Source organism: Sturnus vulgaris, chromosome 1 (genome assembly GCF_052056855.1).
Source record: "Sturnus vulgaris isolate bStuVul1 chromosome 1, bStuVul1.hap1, whole genome shotgun sequence".
Lineage (NCBI taxonomy): Eukaryota > Metazoa > Chordata > Aves > Passeriformes > Sturnidae > Sturnus > Sturnus vulgaris.
Genome location: NC_142243.1, coordinates 82,546,360 through 82,572,847, shown reverse-complemented (window position 1 = coordinate 82,572,847; position 26,488 = coordinate 82,546,360). Strand labels below are relative to the sequence as shown.

At 43.5% G+C, this 26,488-nt stretch overlaps 1 protein-coding gene across 1 annotated transcript in view; it reads right to left on the bottom strand.

Moving 5' to 3' along the window:
• LOC106863747 (unconventional myosin-X-like) overlaps positions 1 to 20,904 on the bottom strand; it is a 95,838-nt gene extending 74,934 nt beyond the window's left edge. The window contains exon 1 of the mRNA XM_088170823.1: positions 20,718 to 20,904. Within this exon, the coding sequence (XP_088026949.1) occupies positions 20,718 to 20,738 (21 nt within the window). The 5' untranslated portion in view covers positions 20,739 to 20,904. The remainder of the gene's footprint in view (positions 1 to 20,717) is intronic.
• Positions 20,905 to 26,488: the final 5,584 nt, after the last annotated feature.

The window sequence follows — 26,488 nt, the reverse complement described above, 5'->3', positions numbered from 1 at the left end:
AGAGCCTGGTCCTTGCTGATGAATACCAATGGTATGCAGCAGTTGCAAGGTAAAAAGGGAGCCTGAAACACTGCATCCATTATATTCAGCCGCCCAAGGTCACAACTCTCTGAAAAGCATACTCCACTTCTCCCTGACCAGATACCCTAATAAGGGTAGCATTACTGCAAGGAAATATATCTGTTTAGATTCTTCTGCACTTGTGCAACTATAAGATGAAACATCTACAGGGCAAGTCAGTGAAGTCATTATGGCAAGTCATGATTGCTTTTACTGCCATTTTTCCTACATTTTTCATTTAAAAAAAATTAATGAACTCCTTTGAAGTTCATTCGCTGCTGAAATGTCAGAAGGGAACACCTCTAGTAGGAATCACAGAAACAGAGCATGTATTTTATATGAGCAAACCTTCTCTCCTCCTGTCACAGACACTTGCACATCATATGCTGGACAGAACTCTGTAATTGCATATTGTTCCATCTCACATCTATAGACAAACCCCCAAGGCAGTCATACAAAGCAGCTCACGGGTTCCTTGGATGTGCAGTGACACATCTTTCCTCATGGCTTGCAGCACCTTTCCAAAGAAGCTTAAAATCTGCACTCCACCTTTCAACAGAAAGGTGTGTCACGTTTCCTCATTTGCAGGCACACCTAGAAACTTGACGCATTCCCATTCTGCATCCTGTTTCCGTGACAAGGACAGACACCTACTGTATGACTCGGGTATTCATTTCTTTTTTCCTTTCTTCAATGCATGTTTACAAGAGCTGGTAATTATCAAAAGGAAAAATTACTACTTCAACCTAGTACTCATGGCAGGAGCAGGAGAAGCAGAAACACAGAGAAGTTGCTTCTATAATTTTTTTTACACACATGTGTGTTTTACTGTAGATTTAATCCAAAACTAAACCACAAAGCAATCTGAAGAGCTTAATCAAACAGAAGTGATTTAAAGCATTACCCCCTGACTAAATAGGCGTTTATCTGAGATAACCAGGATTAAGGAAATACATCTGGGTTCAGAATGTCTTCTGGTTTACTACATCCAGTGTGCAAAAGCATTATTAAACTAGGGTTGATTTCTTCAGGATCAGGTCTGAAATAAGATCACACTCTTTACCAACTGATGTGACCTACGTGGGTCGAGATGCCCAACTCAGCCATGGAGAAGATCCTGTTTCCTTCTCACAAACACCTGCAGCTGTGACTGACAGTCACGTTTTCCCCAGCCTGGAAGAGCCTGCAAGTGCCAGCTGTGGAAAGCTGTGCTCCCCCATATTAGAAAGACTGATGTGAGACCAGAAGAAGGGCTGGCAAGAACACAGCTGCTTTGAGACAGAGATATATGAGACAAAGAAAGGCCACGAAGATGACTAGGGGTATGGAGTAACTCCTACGAAGCCAGGGAGCTGGGATTGTTTAGGCTGGAGAAGAGAAGGCTCCAGGGAGACCTTTTCACAGTCTTCCAGTACTTAATGTGAGCCTGCGAGACAGGTGGAAAAAGACTTTTTGAAAGAGCATGTAGTGTAAGCACTAGGAGGAATGGCTTTAAATTGAGAGAGGGCAAATTTACATTAAATATAAGGAAGAAACTCTTTACTGTGAGGTTGCCCAGAGAACCTGTGGACACCCCCTGCCTGGAAGTGCTCCACGTACAACCTGGATGGGACTTGGAGCAATCTGGTCTAGTGGAAGGTGTCCCTGTCCAGGAAGGGGAGGGCATGTGCAGAGGACGGCTGGAACTAAATGGTTTTTAGGGTCCATTCCAACCCAGACAATTCTATGACTCTTATGATATTCAAAAGTGAAATTCAGCAGATTTTTAGGCTGGTGAAAGTAATGAAATGACAGTAGAGATGTAGGGGACGTGACGCACTATTTGAATACAAAGCAGAAGTATCTTTGTGGTGAACTCAGCATGTACTAACATGCAGGGGGATCGAGCTGCTAGCAAGACCATAGCCAAGAACAAGCTCTTCTTTCCACTCTACACATCTTGGCTTCAAGAAGTAGTCATATTTCAGTACATATCATCCAATACCTCAGACTACTCACAGACTAACATAAAATCACAGAATCAATTAGGTTGGGAAAGACGTCTAAGATCATTGATCCCTCAAGCACATCCTCAAGTGTTAGGTCTACACATATTTTAAATATCTTGAGGTGTGGTGATTACATCACTTCTCTTGGCATCCTGATCCAAAGCTTGACTACAATCTTGGTGAAAAAACTTTTGCTCATATCCAATCTAGGCCTTCCCTGGTGCAACTGGAGGCTGTTTCCCCTTGTCCCTTCACTTGTTACTTGTGAGAAGAGACAAACCCCACACGGGTTGACAACACACATAGATGACAGAGCAACTTTAAGTCTGACAAAAGCATAATTTTCTCCTACAAGGTAACTGCTCCAGTACGTTTACACATTCCTCCTCTGCATCTCCCAGCTTCCTCTCTCACCCTGCCATCCAAAATATATGCTGGAAGCTATGAGTCAACACACTGGACAGAAGGTTCTCACAAGCAAACCTCATTGACCCTAAAGCCCAAGGAACCATGACTTTTCAGTTACCTCTGAAAATGTGTCTACTCAGCAGCATGAATGTTTACATGGAAATTAATTTTACTTTGCAATAAATTACATCAACCAACTCCTCTGTAAACTTTTGAATTAAATCAACCAACTACTCTGTAAAAGTCAGCCCAGACAATTCCATAAACATCTCCTTCCCACTTTGTGGTGCAGTTCCCCGATCTGTGAGACCTGGGAGGGCTTTGCAGCAAGCTTTCCATCACAAGGATGATGCTTTCAATTATCTATAAAGAAGCGGACAATAATTTCAAGTCAAATTATCAGTTTGCCTAAATTAAAAAGCAAGTGCAGCACTCAAAATGTATTATTACTGATTCTTCCCTGCCTGGAGAGGTGCTTATTCTTATATTAACATAAAAAACGAAACAAAAAACCCCCCAAACAAACAAACAAACCCAAAGCCCTAAAAGCAGAAGTAATAACCCAAACAAAACTCAAAGAAAATGGGCTTCATAGCAGGCCTGCAGAAGCTCAAACTGGGAATTTTCCATGGCTGCTTCACACAGTGCTATTAAAACATATTTAATTGTACATGCTCATAATCAGATTTTTATGGCACAAAAGAATGCAAGTATAAAACAAATATAAATGCCTTCCTCTGCCTATACCCAGCCAGCCTCTTTTACTACTTTTCACACTAATAATAAAGTCACTCCTCATATTACTATGCTGTCAATAAAAAAAAAAAAAAAAAAACAAAAAAAAAACCAACAAATCAATCAACAATAAAACCAACTATTTGTTTTGTTTGGGTGGTGGTTTTTGCCTTGTTTTGTTGGGACTTTTTAAGAACTCTTCGGTAAAATGAAATGACCTAAACACTACTGAAAAAAACAGCTCTCCCACAAATGCTGGAGCATGGAATTGTGCAAAGAGAAGCATTTTTAGCTAATTAGTGTAGAACAGAAGAAGATTTAGAAAAGTCATCTTAGTCAGAAAGAGCACGTGCTTGATTTCAGCTGACATGAATGTGATACAAACTCAAGAATGAATGATTGCTTCTTCAGCCCTGACTTCCTTTGGGAGGAGGTCTTGGTCACCTGGAGGGGTACCCCTCCAGGTCACCCCTCCAACTTGGTTACCTGGAGGGGTATTCATCCCTACTGAATTACTCCAGAAACGTTATTTCAAAAAAAATGAATGTTTTTGAGTGTGTCACTAATTATTTATACTGCTTTAGCCAAAAATTGAATTTTTATTCTTCAAAAAAGCAAACAAAACAGTCTGTTATCACTAATGTCAGCAGCAAAACAACTGAGAAGCATCTTACTCGTGATTACCAAAATTACCCAGCCTCACAAGACAGTTTTGCTGCAGCTGGTGGCTCTTCAGCACTCCTGAACTCTAGGAAGTAGGAAACACAAAAAGCCGCTTAGGCTTTACTTCAAATAAATGTTGCAGTAGCAATGTGCTCCTACACTGCCAGCTCTGTATGTGCTTCCTCCAAGCTTTTATTTGGCTGGTCAAAAAGACTTGGCCTTAAAAAATAACCCATTTTCTTTTCAAAGAAGTCATAAATCATCATCTCAAAGTGGTGCAATAACTTTCTGCTTACCGCACATACTACCTCTAACCCACGACGCAGCATATGAAATACTTCGTTCTGCAGGCAGGAACAGAGATTTCCTCACCTCTAAGGAAATTAAGTTCTCAGAGCTCCATACCATTTTCATGTGTGCAGTGGAAAATATTACAAGCCACAGGGACTATGTGCCTGCTGCTCCTCCTCCAAGCAAGTTACCCAAACTTGGCCCCCTGCTCAGCACAGGCAGTAGATCTGGTTTTATTTGCATGGGTGCAAACTCCCAGGCAGGGCAAGAGCCTTACCTATACACTGCACCTCTCCACCCAGGGGAAAAATATATTGGAAAGGGAAAATGCTGTAGTAACTGGACAACCATGACAAAAGGAGAGTGAAGTTTTTGTTGAGGGCTGCGGCACTTTGGCACGTGCAGCTCTGCAGTTCAAATCATTAAAATCCCATGAGAGCATTCACACAACGTCACCTTCCCCCCAGTGCACATGAGCCACTCCTCCTAGAATTTCATTGTTATTTCAAGCACCAACTTGTTTTTATTTTGAATAAATTACTATAATTTCATCATAATTCTAGCTGCTTACTCATAAGATGAGCACAGCTCAGTTCTTGCAGGGTGTTTATCACTGAACATAAATCTTTTGACGAGAGCGCTGACAGGACATTGTTTTGGTCACGTTTTCAGCTGCCTTTCATCTTCAGAGAGACACAAGCATATTTGTTTATGCACAAATGTGACCCTCAGAACTTCCGTGTATATTTTCAGATATACACATGGTTTCATGACATTCTCTTCTCATAGGAGTTAAATCCACACCTCACGTTCACATAAGCAAGATCCCACTTGTACAGGAGATGTACAGAATCTAGGCCCATAGCTAGTATGATGAAGAGACACTTGCTCCATTTTCTTTCCTCCAGATCACATTAAGACCCACTTCAAACATATCCAACTTCCAGAGGTAATACATAACTTCAGCCAACTTGCAAGAAGCCTGTTTGGGGGTTTTTAGCCTAATATGCTGTACAAGTCTTTCCCTCAGATAAAATCATATCCATTTATTTTTTGTCTAAAAGTGATTTATGGACACATTTACAGAAATAAAAGATGTGGATCATTCAGTGGTTCTTCTCTTGCGAAAAAAAAAAAGCTTCCAGCAGAAATTTTCTCCAGCAAGTTGATTCTTGAATACTCAAGACTGAGCCTGGGCTGGGCATGGATCACCCCGAGTACACTCACATCCACACCCGCTGTTCCCAAGGCAGCTGCCCAAGTACACTGACCATGCTGCACCACAGGTGTGGAGCACTGCTTGCCCTGTAAAACACAGTTACTACTTTACACAATAATGTAAATAATAATGTCACATGCAACTTCTTCCTGCTCATTTGGAGGAAAGAGCAATGTCCAATTCATCTTTAAGTCTACTTTCTATGCTGTGTTTCCAACTTGGGGCTTTTAACGCCTAACAGCAGCTCTCATGATACCATCTGGTGCCTGAAAGACAAAGGCTGATGTGTCACTACCCCTATCCAGCCCTAAGGCAATTCTGTGGCATTGGCAGACGTAGGAACTAGATGATACCCGCTCCTTTACTCTCAACTTCATACACTGCTCTGCTTCCTTTCTGATAATTTAAAGGAAACATCATTGAACTTGGCCTTCTGTGTGCCAATATGGCAGCAGTACTTGTAGTCTTTCAAGGACAGTAGTCTCTTAAGGACAGTTTCCTAATAAAACAACAAAAAATATCCCCTATGGATCTCGTGAGTCAGTTTTGAACATCTTCCCCACGAAAGACACCAGGGGTAAACGTTCTTCCTTCAATACATGCCATGCCTGTATAGGTAAGGAGACAGCTTGGTGGCTTCATGAAAAGAAACTAAGTAGAAATAAAAAACTGATTTCTGTTTTTCCAAGGACATGCCTGAAATAGAGGCAGCTCTATGGTCAATGCACAAATCAATGTAACAATGATCCTGAGACGGGTTAAAAAGCAGTGGCAAGTTAGACAAGTCATCTGCAAACAAAGCCACGTCTGTGTGAAGAGCACAGAGACATGATTGTGGCAGAGGCTTCCTGCCCTCGTCCCTGACAGGATGGACAGGGCTGCAGAGGCCACGCTGGGCTGTGCCACCCAGTGCTGACCACCTGGGAGCCACAGCAGCAATGCAGGGAGCCCTGCAGTGTGCATGGCTGCGAGTGTGACAGCAGATTTGCAGAACTGCGCTTGGACCATGGTCACTGCTACTTCAGTATAATTTGTACCGAGATCGGCAGCAGTTACCTCCTGGATTGTAATCATTATTTCCTGGATACTGTTAAGTGGATTTTTCGGAGTTAGGAGTCCTAATGAATGCAGTGTTCACAGTCACAGACTGGTTTATGTTGGAAGGGACCTTTAAAGATCATCTAGTTCAACCTTCCCTGTCAGAGCTAGGGATACCTTTCCCTAAATGTTCATTAATTCTCCCACAGCAAGCTTGGATTGTGACATGTAAGAAGTCAAGTGACTTTCACTCAGCTAGAAATGAAAAATAGGAGGTATTTCAGAAAATGCTTGATTTAAAACACATTGTTACTCAAGTGGAACTGTGTCCCATATTCATCCTGGGATTACCATGCCTTTACTTATATTAATTAGAACAACATCAGGAACTAAATTTCCATGGAAAAAGTTGCACAACCTGGTACTGCACAGGTCAAGGTGCCAAATTTTAGAAACCAAAGCCTCAACACTAATTCTCACTGCTTATTTTGGGTTTGTTGTCTTTAGACATGATCACATAGCTTAGCTACAGATCACCAAAAGTCTAAAACTCTTCTGTGCCTTTACACCTATCCACCCACAAACCTGCGCTTACCCAGCAACTTCCCACTCCTGCCCAGTCAGAAACCACTATTGCAGTCACTTATCTGGGAACTGCCAACATCTGCTGATAAGAGAAGCAAAACCCACAGACTGGGAACAGTCTGCTCACCTGCATTCCCCATGGCTCAGGAGAGACCTTTAGAACAGCTTCTTCAGCCTCGGGAGAACTGCTGGGCAAAATGCACACAGGGAGCTGGGAGCCACGAGTGGGACACTCAGTGCTAAGCTTTGGACTCAGGATAAGCCCTCGAGCATTTCACCTTTATTATTACTTTCCAAAGAAGCTCAACAAATGTAACATGTCCAAAAACACGCTTGGTATTAAAGGGGAAAGAGGACATAACACGTGTCACTGCTCGGTCAGTCAACACCAAGGCAGAAGAAATCAAGCTCTAAGATGAACGTTCTAGTTCTGCACCACTAAGTCAAAGAGAGGTTAATTATTACTTAGCTATTCAGGCAAGCCCCAAAATCCTTCACTTAATTGGGCCAAAACACAACTAAGCATAGAAGGGAGTTGCTTCTTAAACAAAGACTTCTAAACTGAAAGTGTAATTTGTGGGTTTAGCACTGTACCCAGTGCAATAAAGACACAGAAAGACCCAGACTGCACTTGGTGCCCTTCTGAATAAGGTTAATCCCAACACCTGGAGCCTAGGAAAACCAGCCGTCTGTCTGAAGTGGTTCCCAAACTCAGCAGGGAGCCCCTGGAGTCTTCTAGACTCTACCAGGGTCCCCCAGGGCAGTCTCAGTCCATTGCTACTTCAGGCTGGCTTGTTGCATCCTCCTCACTTCCATGGCTGTTGTCCCAAAGAAAGAAAATCAGTCTGCTACTTCACGAGGTTGCAAACCACGTTTTATTTTTCAAAAGACTAGGCCAATTTACCCATGGGTACACATTAGGTACTCCCTACACCATTTCCATATTGTTCACATGATCACAGATATGGGTTAAAAACAAAATTCAGAGTTTTATCAGAACTGTAAATGTACTGACAGAATAGACACCACCCTGCAGGGAACACAACTTACTAAAAGTGAAATGATTCATAAACTCATGTATTTATTTCAGACTGGGGCCAAACAGCTTTCCTCACTTATCCAAGTACACTTGAAAACTTTCCTTTGAGCAGAAAACAGCACAAGTGGAGCTATTTTTAAAGCCATCTAAAAAACGGCAGGGCATGACATACCTTACTTTTTACCACATGGTAAAGATGAAAAACTGGAACAACTTCTCTCTTTTATCCGTCTGAGGGCCTAAATGAGTAACTTTATTTATAGCCACTAATGGCTACTACTTCTGACCTTATTTTTTCCCCTCAACAAACCACCTTTCCATCAGGGAATTTAAGCTTTCAGCAATTCAGACATTTATGTTATTCTTGCTCACTATGGCTTTTGAGCTGTGAACAAGCTTCCCAGGCCACTGGGAAAAATAAACAAGCAAACACCAATATTGTTATTTTGTTTTTTGGTTTTTTTTACTGCTTCAGTTAATTCCAACTGCAAAGGTCAGAAAGGAGGAGAAAATACACAAACTAATAAATTTTTTTTGCTTCTAAATAACCTTGCAACAATCCATTGACATATATTTCCTCCTGTGCAGACACAGCAGCTGTGCCAAATAATTTTCTAAATTTAAATACACGCAATATACAAGAATTGTAGGTAACAACAGCATTAGCAAGGAACAACAGGTTAACAGAAGGCACAAATATCCTGTTTAGATCTACATCAGCAAACAATACAAGGTATTCTCTTCCCCCACGCCTTTCCTCTTCACTTGTACATAGGGAAAGGAAGGAACGGCACAGCATTGCAGCTGGAGTACAGTAAAATATCAGCAAGCTAAATAAATATACACACCCATAAAGGAACCAGCACCTTACAGAGTCAGACCTTTGAGCTTAATGACACAACCTTTTCTTCTCCAAAGCCCTCACAAGGAGCATCCTTACTTTGTGGTGGTCTCAGACCCTTCCACCACAAGTGGAGATGTAAAGGGCAAACATCCCAATGGTCTCAGGTACAGACTACCTCCAGCAGCCTCAGCAGCAAAGCATTTGCCAAGTGACAGAGAACTCGTGAAATCGTTCCCTTTTCTAACAGTTACAAAGATCAGATAAAAATGCAGCTCTTTCCTAAAAAACAATTGGTAATACCACAACTGGACTTCTGGAGAGAAAGAGCCACTTGCTGACTATTAGTTCCTCTGGTAGAGTGTCTGGAACAAAGTGAGTGGAAAAGATGATCACACAGTAACAAAAAGTAGGAACTTCAGTCAATAAAACCGCAAAGGGAAGATTTTATTAAAATAATTTTTGCCACCCATGAAGCACTACTAACAAATGCCAAGTCCTATTTTTTGCAACATATGTTACAGCAGCTTTCTTGAGGAGAAAACCCAGATTTCTCCAATATGCCTATACCAAACTATCTAGAAGCACATCATTGCTCAATATCAATAATAATAAAAAAAAATCTTTAAAAAGACTACTATAAAATCCAAGACACTGCAAAATTTTGGCATTTATAATAGAAGGAGCTGCTAATCCCCTCACAGGAGGAGAGGTCCTTCAGAGAGACTAAGACAAATCAGAGGGCTGGGCAATCACCAGCCAAATGAAGTTCAACATGGGAAAGTACTGGATTCTGCACCTGGGATGGGGCAGACATGAATGTATGTGCAGGCTGGGGTACCAGAGGCTGGAGAACAGTACTCTGAAAAGGGCCCTGGGGGTCCTGGTCCATGGCAAGTTGACCATGAGCCAGCAGTGCCTTGGCAGCCAGGAGAGTCTGGGGGGTCTTGTGCAGGGCTAGGAGTTGGACTTCAATGATTCTTGCAAGTCTCTTCCAACTTAGGATATTCTATGATTCTCTAATACCAAAGACCCAACCAACAAATACACACTCAAAACCTACAGCTAGGAAAACTCCAGCTGGTTAGAGGACAGCAACAGAAGATTATTCTACAAATTTGAAAGGAACTACAAAGCAGCATAAAACATCTGCTTCTGCTCAGAGTCTGATGCTAGCTCCTCTCCTTCACACCCCCAGGAGTCCCTGGGGCCATCTCAGCAGCACTGTGACTCATGATCTGTTCCAGCAGGTATCTGAGCCTTTGCTGTCTTAAGCCATTCTTGTCCCTTCAATTTAGCCATTGATTTATGTGAAGCCACTCTTCTTACCTAATGTCTACATGCAAAGTGGGAGGCACATCCCTGTGCTCTTGGGCAGCCACAGCTCATATTGCCTACCAAAACCTCTGATGCCTTCCAGCAGGAAAAGAAAAAAACTCCCAGGAAAACAGCAAAGCTTTTGTGGCCTGACTGCATAAAGCAACAGTGCACTTTTCAAATCAAATGTTTCCAAGCAATATAAAGAAGTGTTTCTGGAAGTGGCACACAAGTTCAAGAAATCAAAATTCAGAATTACAGCCTTTATTTGCCTGAGTCCAAAAGCACCTGGAACACAGTAACTCCTGAACCCTGTCTGAAGGATTCCCTGACTCAGTGTTTTCCCTTTCCACTCACTAAGGAGTGCTAAGAACAAGCCACCAGCAAAGGATGCACAGATTTCCATACCACTTTCTGTCCTCCATCAGGTACTGATGGCATCTCCACCTTAACTGCATGGTACAAAGGCATCCTACTGACAAAGGTGTTACTACATAGTAAAATTTTAATATAACTATTTCATCACATTGCAATTAAGTTTATTCATGGGCTTCTGTACAAAAGAAATCTGGGATATTAACTACTGTACCAGAGTCCTGGTCATTTAAGGTACTGGATCACCAAGGCAAAATGATGGCAGAAATGGTGTGATAGGAACAGAAACTGGGAGTAGAGACTCTTAAAACTAACATAAAACAGAGAATCAGCCTTTTGCCTTAAGCGCTGTGAAAACGCCAAAATCCCACCTATCATCTGTTAAAGCTTCTCAAATTTGGTGTGCAAATTATCAGAAAATGTCATTGCAAGGAGGAAAAAAAGGGGCTGCTGCACAATTACATTTTCTAGGAAAGATTTGCTGCGTAGGTTTATTCCTTTAAATAGCTTATCAAGTATCACACGGCAGAATCTGACTGGAGTTTCAAGAACAAAGAGCTCACTTCATGGGACACTCCTCCTGGTACACGGTCTGAAAGGCAGCAGGAAATGCCACCCTTCAAAGCCCTGCTGTAAACGCTGCTCTTATTTTCTTCTGGGGAATATACTAATTGATTGGACACACCAAACAAACCTATTCATCGTACCCATCACCAGAAAGCTGTAATGAGGGGATAAACCCTAATCACAAACCCAGTCTATATTTAATAAGGGGAAGAGATCCAAGAAGACAACCAACAAAGGAAGAAGTCTGACCTACAGAACGAGCATCTACTCCTCGTCCTGACGTGAACTCCAGTGTGACTCCTGACGTGACTTGTGTCCCGCCAACTTGGCTCCTTTCTGAAGCAAATAAAAATATAACCTGACCAAGGCACAAAGTTGGGTTTCATCCACTAAAATGGTCAAACAGAAATGATGTCCACTGGCTCTGTAATCAGATGTGTACATTAAACAAAAGGATTTGACTTCTTCTCAAGATAAACAACTTCATAAGGAAAACAATCCCATTCTCTTAACAAATATATTTAACTTAATCTGAGAAAACATTTTAATGTCACTCTAAACAACAGCAACTAAAATAAGAACAAATAATCCATTTCCGAAAATGCTATAAACATCAACACTTTTTAAAAACAAGGAATAAACTTCTCTTATCTCCTGTCCCCAAACCCAGGACCATTTGGCTGAATGCAAAAGAGAAGGCATGAGAACCTTTCAGAGAAATCCTGCATTTCTCTAAGCAAGATCAACAGGCACATGCAGTACACAACACCATAACTACACAAGGCTTTGCCAGCAGCACCACTTTTACAGTACACAATCATTTCAAGAACTACAGAAATGTTTTCTCCAGATGCTAGAAAGGTCATCAAAAGTAGTTCTCTAAAGCCTCCTGAAAGTCTGTACGAGAAAGAGGGCCAAGGGATTTGAAGCGTTAACTCTGATGACAACTTTCAGTAATGCTCTGTAATTCCAGCTGGCAGCGGGTACTCAGCAATCCTTGAGCCTCAGGTCTCTCTGTACCTGAGGCTGTGCTACTGGCACCACAATCAATCCTGACTTTGGAACCATGATAGCAGACTCGGGCAGCAGGGTGCCACTCTGCCAGCATTACCATGCCAAGAAGTTAACAACAGAGAACACAACCCAGAAGACCCTCAATAGTTTTAACGACAACCCCAGTATAGAGCCAGATGTGCACGATAAAGTGCCCTCTGCTAAACCTGCTCAGAGTGGGAATATAGTTTTACCCCCCAGGGGAAAAAGCAACAACCAAACATTTTCCTCTGCTAAGGTGTCCATCCTTACAGCAATGCCCTTAAGGACATTCTCCAAAAGAGACTTGTATAAACACACTCTTCTACCACTGACTTATAATAAAGGATTATGAATAGTTTCCCAAGAATATATAGGAAAAGGCAGTACTAATACATCAAAGGGCAGTTAATCTTTTATTTCCTGAGTTCTCCAACACAGCCCTTCACCCTGTGCATACCATCAGCCAGGATCCCGTGTGAAGGCACAGCTTGGTCCCTAAAATCTGTTGCTGAGCTACCCTCTCTTTCTTCCTCCTTCCCTCATTTGAACAAACCAAAAATGTCATAGAAACATTTAATCCATCTAAGAGATGGATTAAAAAGAACATTGATTTCTTGAACATTCACCTTAGCTTAATATTAGATCAAAAGCCTAGCGAGGCTTGCTGCAAGATGAAGACAACATACCTTCTAAGAAAAGAAAGTCTAATACCATAAACCAGGCAACATGCCCCACTGAAACAGTGTATGTGTCTGCTATAAGGTGTTAACATACAAATACAGGAAGCCTATTCAAATCTAAAGTCTGGCAGGACACTGGATTGTACAGGAGTAAGGTCTATCCTCTAGAAAGTTTTCCTGCAGTATGCCATTAATCCTAGAAGGAGTAAAAAGTATTACACTGACTCCCATATTTAGGCTCTGCTCCAACATGCTTACATTTACCCACTGGGGACAGGGTCACTGACACAAGTAAGAAAGTCAGCTTATTGCCTCTGAATTTTCAATGCAAGTTTAGCAAACCCTACAAGTGACCAGTACCCTTTCACTTTTGAAGACTTCCTTCCATACACCAGGATAAACTGCAGTTTGCCTCAAAGCCTCAAAAAGGGCAGAAGTGTGCCTCGTTTTTTTTCCAGTTACTGACTGTGGCTACCCCTTGGTGAAAAAACACCTAAGCACAACTGCACACTAGGAAAAACTACAAGATCTCATATAGAAATTTTATGTTAAACCCCTCTACAGAAGAGCCTACAGAAAACAGAAATGTTAACTTTGGCCAGCAAGACCAAACACACCCCAATTTCTGCCATGCCATGTCAATGTGAGCCAAAACTGTGCTGTTCCTAGTAACCTATTCAACAATAAAACCCATATATTATTAAGTTACTTCAACATCACTCAGATTTGTGATTTCAATGGAAAAAAAAAATCAAACCCAACTCCCTAAGCTTTATATCAAATAAAAAGGCTTTCACAAGCTGGACTGAAAAAAGGTCACTTGGTCCAAAGGAAAACAGCAGCTAAATACAGAGCAAGTATTTACATTTATGAGTAAAACAAGCACGGGTATGACGCATTTACAGCTGAATCAACTCCGTAGCCTTCCCCAGTCAGTCACTGGTCTGCAATGGCAAAGTGTCCATCCAGTCACAATGCCCACGGAACAAGACCTTGCAGAAAAGCTGCCAGACATCCCTACATTGGCTGTCCTGGCTCGGAATATCAGCAACAAGTACAAATGATATTTGAACCTACCTCAGATGACAGTATTAATCACCAGCCTTGCAGAAATTAGTCTAGAAGTAGACAGTATATTCTCCCTCAACATCCCCCTTCTTCTTACAGGAACATATAGAAATACAAGCAGTCTTTACTCATTCCTTCTCTCCTAATGCATCTTTCCCAGAATATTTTCCCAATATAATGCTCATATTTTCCACCAAGCAAAGCCATTGTTTCTTTAGCATGGATATAGTTTACTTCACAAAGGCAGATTTGGAGCATAGTCAATATCAGTTCCCATTCTGAACCAAACTTTGAAAAGTTCTGCCTTTATAAAAATGGAGCGTTTGAGCTATTTAACAGACTTTAAAAGAAAAGGATAATCCACTTAACCTTTCTTAATCGGGGGTCTGTCCAGAACAAAGTTGCATTACAGTAAATATTGCCAATGGATAATGCTCATATTTCAGACATAGGACATCTTAGAAAATCCTAGATAATTAGAGAAGAAAAAAGCCACCATGCAAAATTTGAACCAATAATACCTAAACCCAGTAATTTACCATTATCTATGGTCCCAACCCCAAATCATCCTCAATTATGTCTCACTAATGTTTTAAAATGTCACAATGATAAATATCAGGAAAAACCAAGAGAAATGAGAGCACCTAAGCCATGACGCTCTGATACAAGCCTGAAGTCAAAATCAATCTAGCAAGTTTTGATGTCACATCCCAAAACTTGTAAAGTTGTCCCAATTAGTGACTTAAGGCTGAGAATTTTTTTTTGCACTCTCAGCAAAAGTCTTAATTCAGCGTGACTTTTACCTCCTGCCCTTCTACCCGTACTCCACCCAAAACTATGTTCCTGGCTCTGACCACATCTGGAGATGGTGATTCACTAAGGAAAAATACTGGCCCTGCAGCCAAAAAGGTTGGTGAGATCAAACTACCCAGAGGACACGTTTCCCTTCAGAACTGCCACTGACTGCAGTCAACATGCCAGACGCTCCAGGGGTGGAGCTGCTGCTCCTGCTCTTGGCTGGAGACTGCTGCACCTTCCACTGGGTCTGCACCCGTCCAAGAGAAATTTTTTTAAAAGTACCACCAGTATTAGCAATCCATACTGAAATTAAAAAAAAGAGGGAGGCACATTATTCACCCGCTAGGGGTTGGTTAGCACAGTGACACTGTATGTAGATATTCACACATATGCTCCAGCACAAAGAACCAGCTTTTCTCCAGCTATTTTCTAAAGTCAAAAAACAGATTCATTAGACTATATTGGTCTTATCACACTGAAAACAAAGATTCAGCTGAAATCACCAGGGCATTTGTACTCATTGTGGTACAACCATGCATAATTATTGATAAGGGGCCCCAAACTTTTCCTTCTATCTTTTGAGGCACTTGGGCAACAAGAGCACTGAAAGGTTGCACAGTTTCTCAGGTTAATCATTGGACCAGTGCACTAAACTCCCCACATGACACTGAAAGCTCAAACTACCCTTCCTTTTTGCTTCCCTCTCTCCCCTAAAGTGGTCCTCTCCTGCCATCACAGAATCATGAAAAAAAAAGTGGAACATTTCTGATAACAGCCCGTGCCACTTGGCCTCAAAAATAAGTTGGGACTAGCCATGCTTTCAAACACTATTCCCTTTTACCAGCCAGCAGGCGGTGTGACAGCTCTGAAACAAAAAAAAACCAAAACTGAAGTGGTTCACAACTGTCAATATCACCCATATACAGTACTCACCAAATGAAAACATGTATAAAGAAGAACATCTTGTTAGAGCAAAATAGCTTACCCACAAAGTGCTAGCACAAACATACAATTAGGGAAAAGACCAAAAAAAAGTGAACATTTCAGTGAGGTGTCACCAGAACGTTAAAAAAAGCGCCCAGACTCAGAAGCAGCCAAGTCTTCTGTAATAGTGGGTTTCACAGCTTTTCTTTGGTTGGAGACTGACTGAACATAGCAAAAAAAACCACAAGCAGACCCTGCAGAATGTAGAGCCTCTATTGCCAACTTCAAAACTTACGTATTTTGCAGCTTTAAGAGAATTCTTGTGTCATTTTACAGAATGTGCAGTGCCAGCAGGGTTGCTAGGCTCCAGCCCAGCGACGACAATGTTTCAGTTGCACAAATTTTTCTTATGAAAGGCACATGTGAAGTATCAGTGGTGGGCAGTAACCATTATGTGATACTGATGAGCTGAATGTGATTTCCAACTTGGAGAAACAAACCTGAAAAAAACTTCATCTTTCTGACTTGATAAGGTAGTGCTAAGCCCCCCTTGAAACATCTTCTATTCAAAACACAGTGCTCTCTAATTAACCAAAAAATAACTGTAGACAAAACAACCATCAGCTTTCAAAAAAACCTAAATATGAGATGTCACAGCTCAGAAAATTCAGAGAACACAGCCGAAGTCAACAGCCAAAACAGCCACTGTTTCTGCTTGGCATGGCTTTGGCACTCAGATGGTCTCCAGACACAACTTTATGCCATCACTCACACGATGATGGTTTTGCCCCACCAGTCTAAAGGGCAACTTTGCTGTCCTTTAGACGGCAAAGTCAATACCAAAAGCTGGAACATCAGACCCATGCTTGTGTTATCATCAAAACACTTGTAAATGAAAACTGGGAAGACTTCAAAGGTCATCTCAAACGCATACACTGTGCTGCACAGCACAGCCAGAATCCATGTATATCGATGTATATTATTTGCATCACCAGGTTTTCTCTTTAGGTCAATAACCTTGGTGGTGCCAAGGTGCAGATGATGAATCTCTCAAAGGACTCAGTGCTGTGAGGCCGTGATCTGCCAAATGTTGCAACAAGAGAGCATCAAGGAAAAGCTTGCTGCAAGCTGTGTAACTGAATTAAGAGCTTCCAGGTTCAAGCAGATACCTCCTCTGACAGCTTCCTAAATTTTTGTCTCATATACTTCCCACAGAGGGAGGTTCAACACTTTCAGCCTCAGAATATATGCTGGGAGCCCGCTCCTTAAAACAGGGTACACAGGCAAGTATGTGCAACTGCAGAGAGCAGAAATGAAGGAAACCATTCCGAACTGGAGGTACCAGTAGTAATGCTACAAATAAAAGCATGGTAGACACAGAGTATCTGCTGTGCCTCAAAGGACATGGGGAGGGTACCCCACAGTTCCAAATAAATTCCTGCGCAGTGTTGGAGAAACATCAGCAGGACTTCTATGATGGTGATGCTTTTATGGTGATCTGCTTTCAACATCATCTACCCAGACATGCTACACAGAAGGCAGGACACAAATTTGTTCTCCTCTCTTTTCCTCAATTTCCAAGTTGCAAGGGTGGAAGGAATCCTTGAAGGCTGGCAACAACTAAACGCAAACAATCCCTGCAGCCACCACTATGCACACCATGCCACTAGTTAGTTCCCCAGGAGCTGAGCTTGGAGGTCAGGTTTGGACAAGATGACCTACAGAAGTTTCTCCCAGCCTCAAGCCCTTTCTGACCCCCACTGAATCAGCAAATATCACACTTCTTCTGTGACAAGGACAGCAACCATGGCTCAGTGCAACATCCCGTACATATTGGACAAAGTGACTACCATGTAAGAGGAAGAAGATAAACCTGACTTCTGCATCCTCTTCCCCTGCTGCCCTGATAAGCCCTGCTTGGGAACTTGAGATGCTGAAGGGGCAGTTTGAGCTCCCCTCTCCTTGTCTTCTGCCTCTTCTGGAAATTACTTTCTTCCTTCCCTCGTGGCATACATCTCCTTTTAGCAGGGATGCATTCTCACTGGAAAAAAGTCTGACCTCAGTTACCACAGGAGCCTGTTCCCTTGAGAGCACTCTTGCTATTGGTAAAACATATGGGAACAATTTTTTCAGGCTGTTTTAAGTAAAGGAGCTGAATGGCTTTGTTGCACATACACATACATGATTTCTACAGGTTTTAATACTTCAGATAAGCAAATATGACTACAAAAACAAAAAAAACCACCTTACAATTCTACCTCCAACTTTCCTTCAAAAGACTGTAAGGTAGCATAGACCAATCAACAGCCTTTTAAAAAGCCTCAGAAAACACTTTTTCTCTGCATTTAGAATGCAACTTTGTTATTACATTAATACCTTGCAGCAATTAAAGCATTTTGGGGTGTAAGTTACAGGACAACCTTTTCTAGCCCAATTTTTACTTAGAGCCATGGGGTTTTTTTAAATTGGTTGAGCTAGAAAATTGGGACAGGGATGGAAATCAAGGCTTCTCAGGAGATAAGTACAACCACTTGTTGTCCTTTAACAATAAAAGCTAAAAGCTAAGAATACTAAGAAAGCAAAGAAAGGAAACTGGGCAGCAAGATGGAGAAGTCAAAGAGCTGCTAAGTCACAAATGACAGCAGTGTCAGATGATTGGCAGGAGCCTGGCATTATCCCACACCTCACTTAAGGGAGCAAGTCCCAACAGGAGTACCTCCTGTGTGATGCACCTCCTGCTCTCTGGAGGTGTCTCACTCAGTTGCCTCATTTTTTTCCAGTAAGCATCACCCTGTACTGAAGTATGTTATATTTAGCATTTAGCTGAGGAAAAATATGGGAGAAATAACAATGCAGGGTTTTGCTTCTTTTCCTATTAACACCTTTGAGTATATAGTATTTTCTGCAACAGCCAGACTGAAGACACTTCTGCCTCCAGTGTGGCAAACAGGAGCTTCTTGATGATGCTGACGAATGACCCCTCTGAAGTGCCAGTATTTACCCTTCCCACTATCAGCTTTTCTCCCAAAATATAATCGTATCAGCATGCTTACATCACTGACAAAGAAGACCAGAGCAGATTGGGCTTTTCACCTGTGCCTTTCATCCAGCTCCCTCCTTCTTCCTCACACTATAACTTATTTTAACGAGAACAGTAATTCCCTTAGATAAGTGTCAGCAAATATTTTTGCAAAGAGCAGCTGCAGGATGTCTGCCTCGCACAAATTAAATTACCTAGTGGCTCAATCCAGTGCCTTCAACACACATTCTTCTGTGGTAGCTGGGTCAAACTCAGTGTATTTCTGCTATTGTGCCTCATGCTCCCTATTTTCCATTTACATATGCTCTGCTACAGAGTGAGGGAAGGAAAATGTTTATACTTGTGGGTGGGACTTTGGATACAGATTAAAGTCAAGGTGCTATATTTACTGATCTTTTAAAGTAATATCAACATGTTGAAAGGGAGTCAAAGTTCTTAAGAAAGATCAAAGTCCACATGAAGCAACCACAGATTAACATAAATATATGCTGAAATGCTAACACAGACTGGCAAAATTTACTTGTATTTTCCCTAGAGCAAGTAATTTTGCCTAATAGGGGAGTCAAAACCAAGAACACTCTTCTTCACCTTTATGTAGGGCACACTGCAGTACTTTGTGTTGGGGCGAATGACTCTTCAGACTGATTTTGCAAGGCTAGGTTAATACTACCATATTGCTCATGGCTTACAAGCTTTTGAAAGGTGAGGGCTACATCCTCTAAAGGGAAAAAAAAAAGCAGTATGACTACTTAACTCAGACTTCATCAAAGGTAATCCTGCATTTCTTCCTTCTTATTGCACTTGACAGAACTTTTGTTGTCTGACAAATGAAAAGCCAACAAGCAATAAAGTGTATGACCTTCTTTTATTTGACTAATTACTATTTCAGTAAACAGATCACTTATTTTTCTTGTGGAAGCATCAACAGCAGCACCAAGAACACGAGGGACGTTGTTTCATGAGGGCAAAGGACAGTTTTGCAGATTAATCATAGCCCTGTAAAACATATGTCTGGCTTGTATTTACAACCCTGACAGCAACTGCTTCGGCAAGAGGTGCAATTAAAGCAAGTGTGCAGGCAGGCACCAGAAGTCACAACCCAGTCACGGGCTTTGCCAGCAAACTGCAGGCACAACATGCACACAGAGTACACATTGATCCTGCACACTTTATGTTCATAAGGCTGTGTCGACACCAGGCGGGATAAACTGATCCAGTAAAATACTGTTGCACGAAATTCAGCTAGCTTGGACCAGAAGAGGACCCAAGTTCTGTCAAATACCCTGAGTCCGTAGCAATTTGATTTGGTGATTTGGTTTCCTCACCCCACACACTGAAGTCGTCAAGATCCACAAGACCACGGTAAAGCTCAAACGACTTTGAGGACTTCAGTCTCCCTCCTTTGCATTTTGTAGATTTCTTCTGTACTTAATAACATACACTCAATAAACAAACCTTTAAAAAAGGTGCCCAACGGCAGCCCTGCCTCTGAAACCTCCCTCGTTTGAAGCCTCTGGTGCCCGTGCAAGGGAGGACAAAGCGCTCTCCCCGGCTTTCGCGCAGGGAACCCCCGAGGAGGGACTCCCCACTCACTCCCAGCCAGGCAGGGTTTCAGAGGCTGCCCCGCCGCCGGCAGCAGGAAGCGGGGCAGGGTCCGCACGGAGGTCCCCGCTGCCCGTGTCCCGCGGGGCTGGCGGGCAGAGCCGCGGTACCGGAGCCTCCATCCCCGCCGCTCTAATGAGCCCCAGTCAGCGCCGAGCGCCCGCCCGGCTGCGGGCAGCCCGCGGCAGCACCGCTCCAGCTCGGCGGCTCCCAGTTCCGCCCTGGCCACAGCCACAGAGGCCGGGAATTTGGGGGGCGCAGCTCCCTCCCTCCCTGCCTGCCTCCCGCTCCGCGGGCGCTGCTCCTGTGAACACCGGGCAAACCGAACTATTCGAGGGAAGGAACACTTTCCGTGAACCTCCCGCCGCCTTGCTGCCGGTATCCTGCCCAACAAAAGCCACCCCACGCTGGAGAAGGAGGATGATCCCACCGGCCCGCGCTCACCTCCGCCAAGAAGTTGTCCATGGTGGCCCCTCGGCCCGCCCGCGGGTGCGCAGCGCCGGGCACCAGCCGCGCACCATGTGCCGCTCTCGTCCGGTCCGGCCCGGCCCGGCTCAGCTCGGCTCGCCCCACCGAGCCGCTTCAGCCGCCGCGCCGCTCCATCGCGCCCCAGCGCCGGCACCGCAGCCTTTGTCCGCCCGCCCCCTCAGCGCCGCTGGGCCGGGCGGTCCCGGCAGCGCATAGCCGCCGCGGGGAGCCGGCAGCGGGGCTGACGCGGAGCAGGAGGAGGACAAGGAAAGCTCCCGCCGCCGCCGCACGCTCCTGCCCGGGGCCGCCCCGTCCCGTCCAGGCGGGGCAGGAGCAGAGGCGGAGCCGGGACCGCGCCGCTCCCTGCGCCGAGCTCAGACGCGCCCCCGCCCCGCCCCGCCCTGGCCGGAGCGCGGGCAGCGCCCCCCGGCTCCACTCCTGTCCCGTCCCGTCCCGTCCCGCTGCTGCCCCCGGCACGCCGAACTTGGGGACGCGTGTCCGGCTGCTCGGGGCGCGGAAACCCACGCTGGAATGCGGAGTGGAAGGAGCGCGGGCGCTGGAAGGGGAGCGGAGGCTCGCCCCGGCCTGGGGGCGGCTCCACTCCCGTGCCCGGCAGCACACCGCCGTGCGAAGCTCCGCCATCCGGCGAGAGGTGCTGCCCGAGGTGGTTAAAGAATCCGTACCTGCAGGGTTCTGCTGCGGACAGGCAGCCCTTAGGTAAACGTGTAGCAAACTTGTCTGCGAGCTCTCCTCAGCCTTATCCGTGTTCCTTTGCTAAACACATCTTGCAGCAACCACTCACTGAGACATCGCTGTAAATGAAAGTAGCCCTCCTTTATATATTTTCCCAGTCTTTCACATTTCTGCAAAGCAGATTTAAAGTATTCAGGTTTTGGAGACATATCTTATTCATAATTTTGACCCTGCAGTAACTAATAGCCCGAGAAACGCAGCAAAGGAAAACCAAATCTTGCCGATAATGGCCTAATTCCTTCACATTGCAGAAAGAAATGTACCAAAGAATAAGTCGCAGCCGTAACGAAAGCAAATTCAGTATCCTGCTTTTCTGTCACAGGCAGAACCCTGATATCGGTTTGGGAGTTTGAACATGTGAGTAGAGTTGTGGGAGACCAGTCCTTGATAGTAGAAATAATCACGAGTCTGCAACTTTCATTTTTTCAGGTGTGACAGCCAACACATAGAGCACCACTAAAAGCAAGTTTAAGAATACATACACTCAAGGAAAAACTTTCTAGTTTCACCTTTGTGTCAAAAAAATTATCTGAATAAGGAAGAGAGCAGGTAAAAGATGTTTGGCTTTGAGATAGGTCATGTCCAAAATGGGATTGTGCTGGTCTTGGAGATTCACAGAGTGACATCCATGAAAACTGATGTGCTGTCAAGGTTAGCACTGGGACAAACCAACACAAAAGGGACTTTCTGCCAGACAAGTACCTGTTAGAGCCTATGTGGGGGCTGTGGCTGCCTGTCCCATCACACAGAAACAAGGTGGGAAACAAGTTTTGGGCAGAAAGCGACTGCCTTGGACATGGCCAGCTCCTAGAGGCCAGCAGCTCACACTAGCTTACCTTCATCCATGGCCAGTGACAGTGGCTTCTGGCAGAAAAAGCAGAAATACTTCCCAGCTTGCTGGTAGCACAGCACAGAGTCCCTTGGGCAGCATCCCTGTTGCAGCTTGCCAAGCCCAGCTGAGAGACATTCTGCTGCATCCTGGGGGCTGCTGGGGGATCACTTCTCTTGTCACCCCCCTAATCTCTACTCCTAGGTAAAGAGGTTTTACCTTCCTACCATTGCTCTGAAACTCAAGATTTGCAAAGGATTTCACCTGAATTCACCTGAATTCACCTCTCTACGTGGTATCAGCTCACACAGAAGTTAGCCTAAATCATTATTTTCCTGTAGATTCTAAGGTGTAGATTCCAATGTAGGAGCTCTGTAATTCTATTCCAGACTACTGCACTTCCAAAGTTACTCTAGGGAAACAGGTTTTTTTTTTCCACAATGACTGTGCCAGAAAGCTTCCCCTCTCATACAAGCCCTAGTTTGGCGAGGACTGAGTCAGATTGGAGGTATTTGTTGAATTATTTTGACTTTCTGATTGAATACTTTGTTTGACACCATGTTACTGGAATGTAGCGCACAAGTCTGGCTACTGCATTGTACCCCGGTCTGTGGCGTAGGAATTCGTGAAAACTTTGAACCAGTCATCCAATAACAGCTGCCTGTGTTTTTTTAAATGAAATTTTCAGTAAATTACAAGAAAACATTACCAATAGAATAGGACCAGTTTCATGCAGCCTAAAAATACATTGCAGAAAGAATGAGCATTCTCTTGTGGTGGGAAAGCATTGCAAAAGAGTTAAACTCCTAAGACTTTTTAAAGATTTATAATGACTGAAAAGTTGCAGGAAGGATTGCAGAAAAGGGGTTTTGGGAGCAGAGGGGAACAGTCACTCCAACAAGCTCCTTCCTTTTCTCCTTCTATGTCTTTTCGTGTCAGTTCTGCTCACAGTTTGTAAGCACTAGCATCTGTGTTTCATAGGAAAGGGGGTTTGAAACATGGCATTTCCTTTTCCCGCTCTGAAAATGACCCCAAACTAGTCTCTTACTCATTTTATGCAATTGTTTTGGAATTTGGAAAACCCCACAGACACAATGTACAAGCTCCGTGAACATCTGGAGACTTGGCCAGTTCTGCACAGCTCCGATTTTCTTTTAATCGGTAGAAATTCCTTCACTGATTGTGTGCCTAAGGTAAATTACTTCCTTTTGAAGCTGCTCACGTGCATACCGGCTCAGCTTTCAGCTTGGGTGAGGACCAGGAATGGACCAAAAGTTCAGTTCCACTTCTCTGATGAGACATCTCTCACAGGCTGTGAAGATCTTACTCCCTTGTGCAGGTGGTCGGTGGTGAGGTGTCTGGTCCTTGGGTCCCTTTCCTTGCTCCCACCTCTCTCTTGCTCCATGCAGCACAGCTTTGGCATTTGCTAGGTTGGCTTTTCTCTCAGATGGTCTCTTAGGCTATTTTATTATCCCTCAGTTACATTTGCTGCATTACATGGGCCAGGACTCATCTTCACCCAGTCTTTCTGACCTTTTTACCCTTCCCCAGTAGTTGCTGAAGTCTGTATCTGACCAAAGTGTCTGACAAAAACAGACATCTCTTCCTTCCTTAGATCTCAAAATACTCTTAGCACCTGGACTTTTAAAACAGATTTAAATTACTCCTGTCTCTATCAGCAACTGTATCCCATTGCATGCAGATTTCCATTTCTGCTCCAGAGGCAAAACCAACTTACTGACTAAAGCCCAGTTATCTATAAATCATATGCTTCACCTGAGCTCTGTTTCTTCACAGGGAATTTCCACAGACCAGATTTGTAGGGCCTTTTTAAAAGATTTATTGCATCTATTACAAAGTTTGTAGATGTGATTGTATCCCAACAAACCATTAACTCATTCAGTACTTTGAGCACACTTGGTCAAATTCTAGATGCCCCTTTTTAAAAGTAACTTAACCCCCAATTTTCATCTACAAAAACGATCAGGGCCACATGATGTTTGGAGGGTCCCAGGGCTGTGAGAGTTGGAGGCACCCTGGGTGTGTGGTAGCAGAGCCTGGCATTCAGGGCCCATCCCACCACCCCAGCCAAGGGCACTGGGCTGTGGGGAGGCAGGGGGAGCCCTTGGGAGTGGGCAGGGGTGGTCAGGATTTGTAGTGCCCCCAGGGTTCTAGAAGTAAGTATGTTTGAAACCAACCAGGTTGGGCTGCAGCAAGTCTTGCATCTGATTGTCCATGGTGATGCTTTCTATGCATTTCACAAATCCTGTTCTCTTTTCAATAAGCTAAGACTTGTTCTGTTGTCCAAACCTTAACACAAGATCTGTAAGTGGTATCTTTATGCCAAAAGCTTTGTATTCAATATTATATTTTTGAAAGGCTCATTAATTTTCATTGCACGTGTATGATACGTTGCTCTTTCTTAGCTTATCTCTAGTTGCCATTTTTCCACAGTGGTATCATTGAACTGAGTGATTATAGCGTTTGCATACCTGACAGGTTTATTGCATGAAAGCTTTTTTCACCCTCTGGAGGAGGTTTCTTTTCCGTACTGATGGCACTGAAGTGGGTTATCTGCCTTACCCACAGCACTACTGTCCCTTCTGTAAGGCATGTGGACTGATTTCAGTCAAAGAATTAAATGATATATTCAGTTAATTCAATCTTATTGATTAAAAGGAGCCTAAATTAACATTCTGTACTCATCGAAACGAGGCAACGTATTTCTTTGTTCATGGCTCAAGGCCTCATTTCATCCAGAATTATCTGTAAAATCTGCTCTCAGATTGTTCCCCTTGGTGTCTTTGTCCACGGCACACATCATTTTTGAACGAGCTTGCTTATATTTTATATTTCTGATGAGAATTTCTGTTTCTTTAAACTTACTCCAAAAGACTTTTACCCCCACTTTGGGGCTGCTATTGCACTTGTCATCTCCTGTCAGGTTTTAGCTAACCAACTTTTTGTAGACAAGATATTGGGCATTGACAAAGGTTTCTGTGATGGGTGACAGTGTATAGGCAGGCTGCTGGCACAGACCACAATTTTCTACCACACCAGTTTTGGGGAATGCCCATTTCTTATTTGGGATGTACAGATCCAAAACTGTTACCATGGAGCTGGATTGCCATATGACAGCACATTTAGCACTACCAGCTTAGGGTCTGATGAAGGCCCCTAGGTATGTGTGGTTATCCTCAGTTTCTGAGCAGAACCTCCACCTGGGAGATTCTAAGTTTTAATTTCCACATACGAAAATGTTCTCTATTACAAGATTTCGATATATTATTTCACAGACTCCAGACTTTTTTTCCCAATGTCACAGAGTCACCTCCTCATTGAACATCTGGCAGCACACATATGAAGACAGACAGCTGTCTAAGTCTGTATGTTTTTACCTGTTTCCTGAATTCTACTCAGCCCCTTTGCAGAGCCTTTCTCTTCAGTGTTTACGATCCTCTGTCTGCCTCTTCCCTCCATCCTTCATTATCATGAAGTGACCTGCTTCCTTCTGGGCACCTCAGGCAGCACCACTGCTTTTGATGGCAGCCTATTCCCTATGTGCAGCTCAGTCTTGGTGTTCTGAGCTTCATTGACTCTTCATCTCATTTAAGATTGCTGCTGCACTTAGTTGTCACCAGCAGCTTTTAATCCAGTTGGTCTTCTCTTACAATCTTACTTGCAACCTATTAATTTAAATTCTATTTATCAGCTTGGAATGTAGTTTTTACAGAAGATGCCAACAAAAAGAGAGCTGTATTGTACAAGAGCATTGGTTTATCACATAAAGGTACCTAATGAAAAAAAACAGTGAAGTGACAGACAAAAACTATCAAAAAGCTTAGAATCAGTTAAGGGATAAAGACAGTAGTAAAACAAAAGAAAAAACATGAAAAGAAATGAAAGCTTTTCTCATCTTCTGAATCAGATTGTGGACATATTTTCTTTGCCTTCACCCAGGCAGCCTGTGTGAAGACAGGTGTGTGAAGGCAGCTCGTAGTTGCAAACCCTGAAGTCATGGTTTATGACATGTTCATTTATTAGGTAGTCAGACCTGTGCAAAACATCTCAGCACCTCTCTGAAGGTCACAGCCCACAGAGCAGGGCCCAGAGGGGAGCCCACAAGGGCACCTTTTGCTGCCTCAGTGCCATGTAAGCCAGGTTA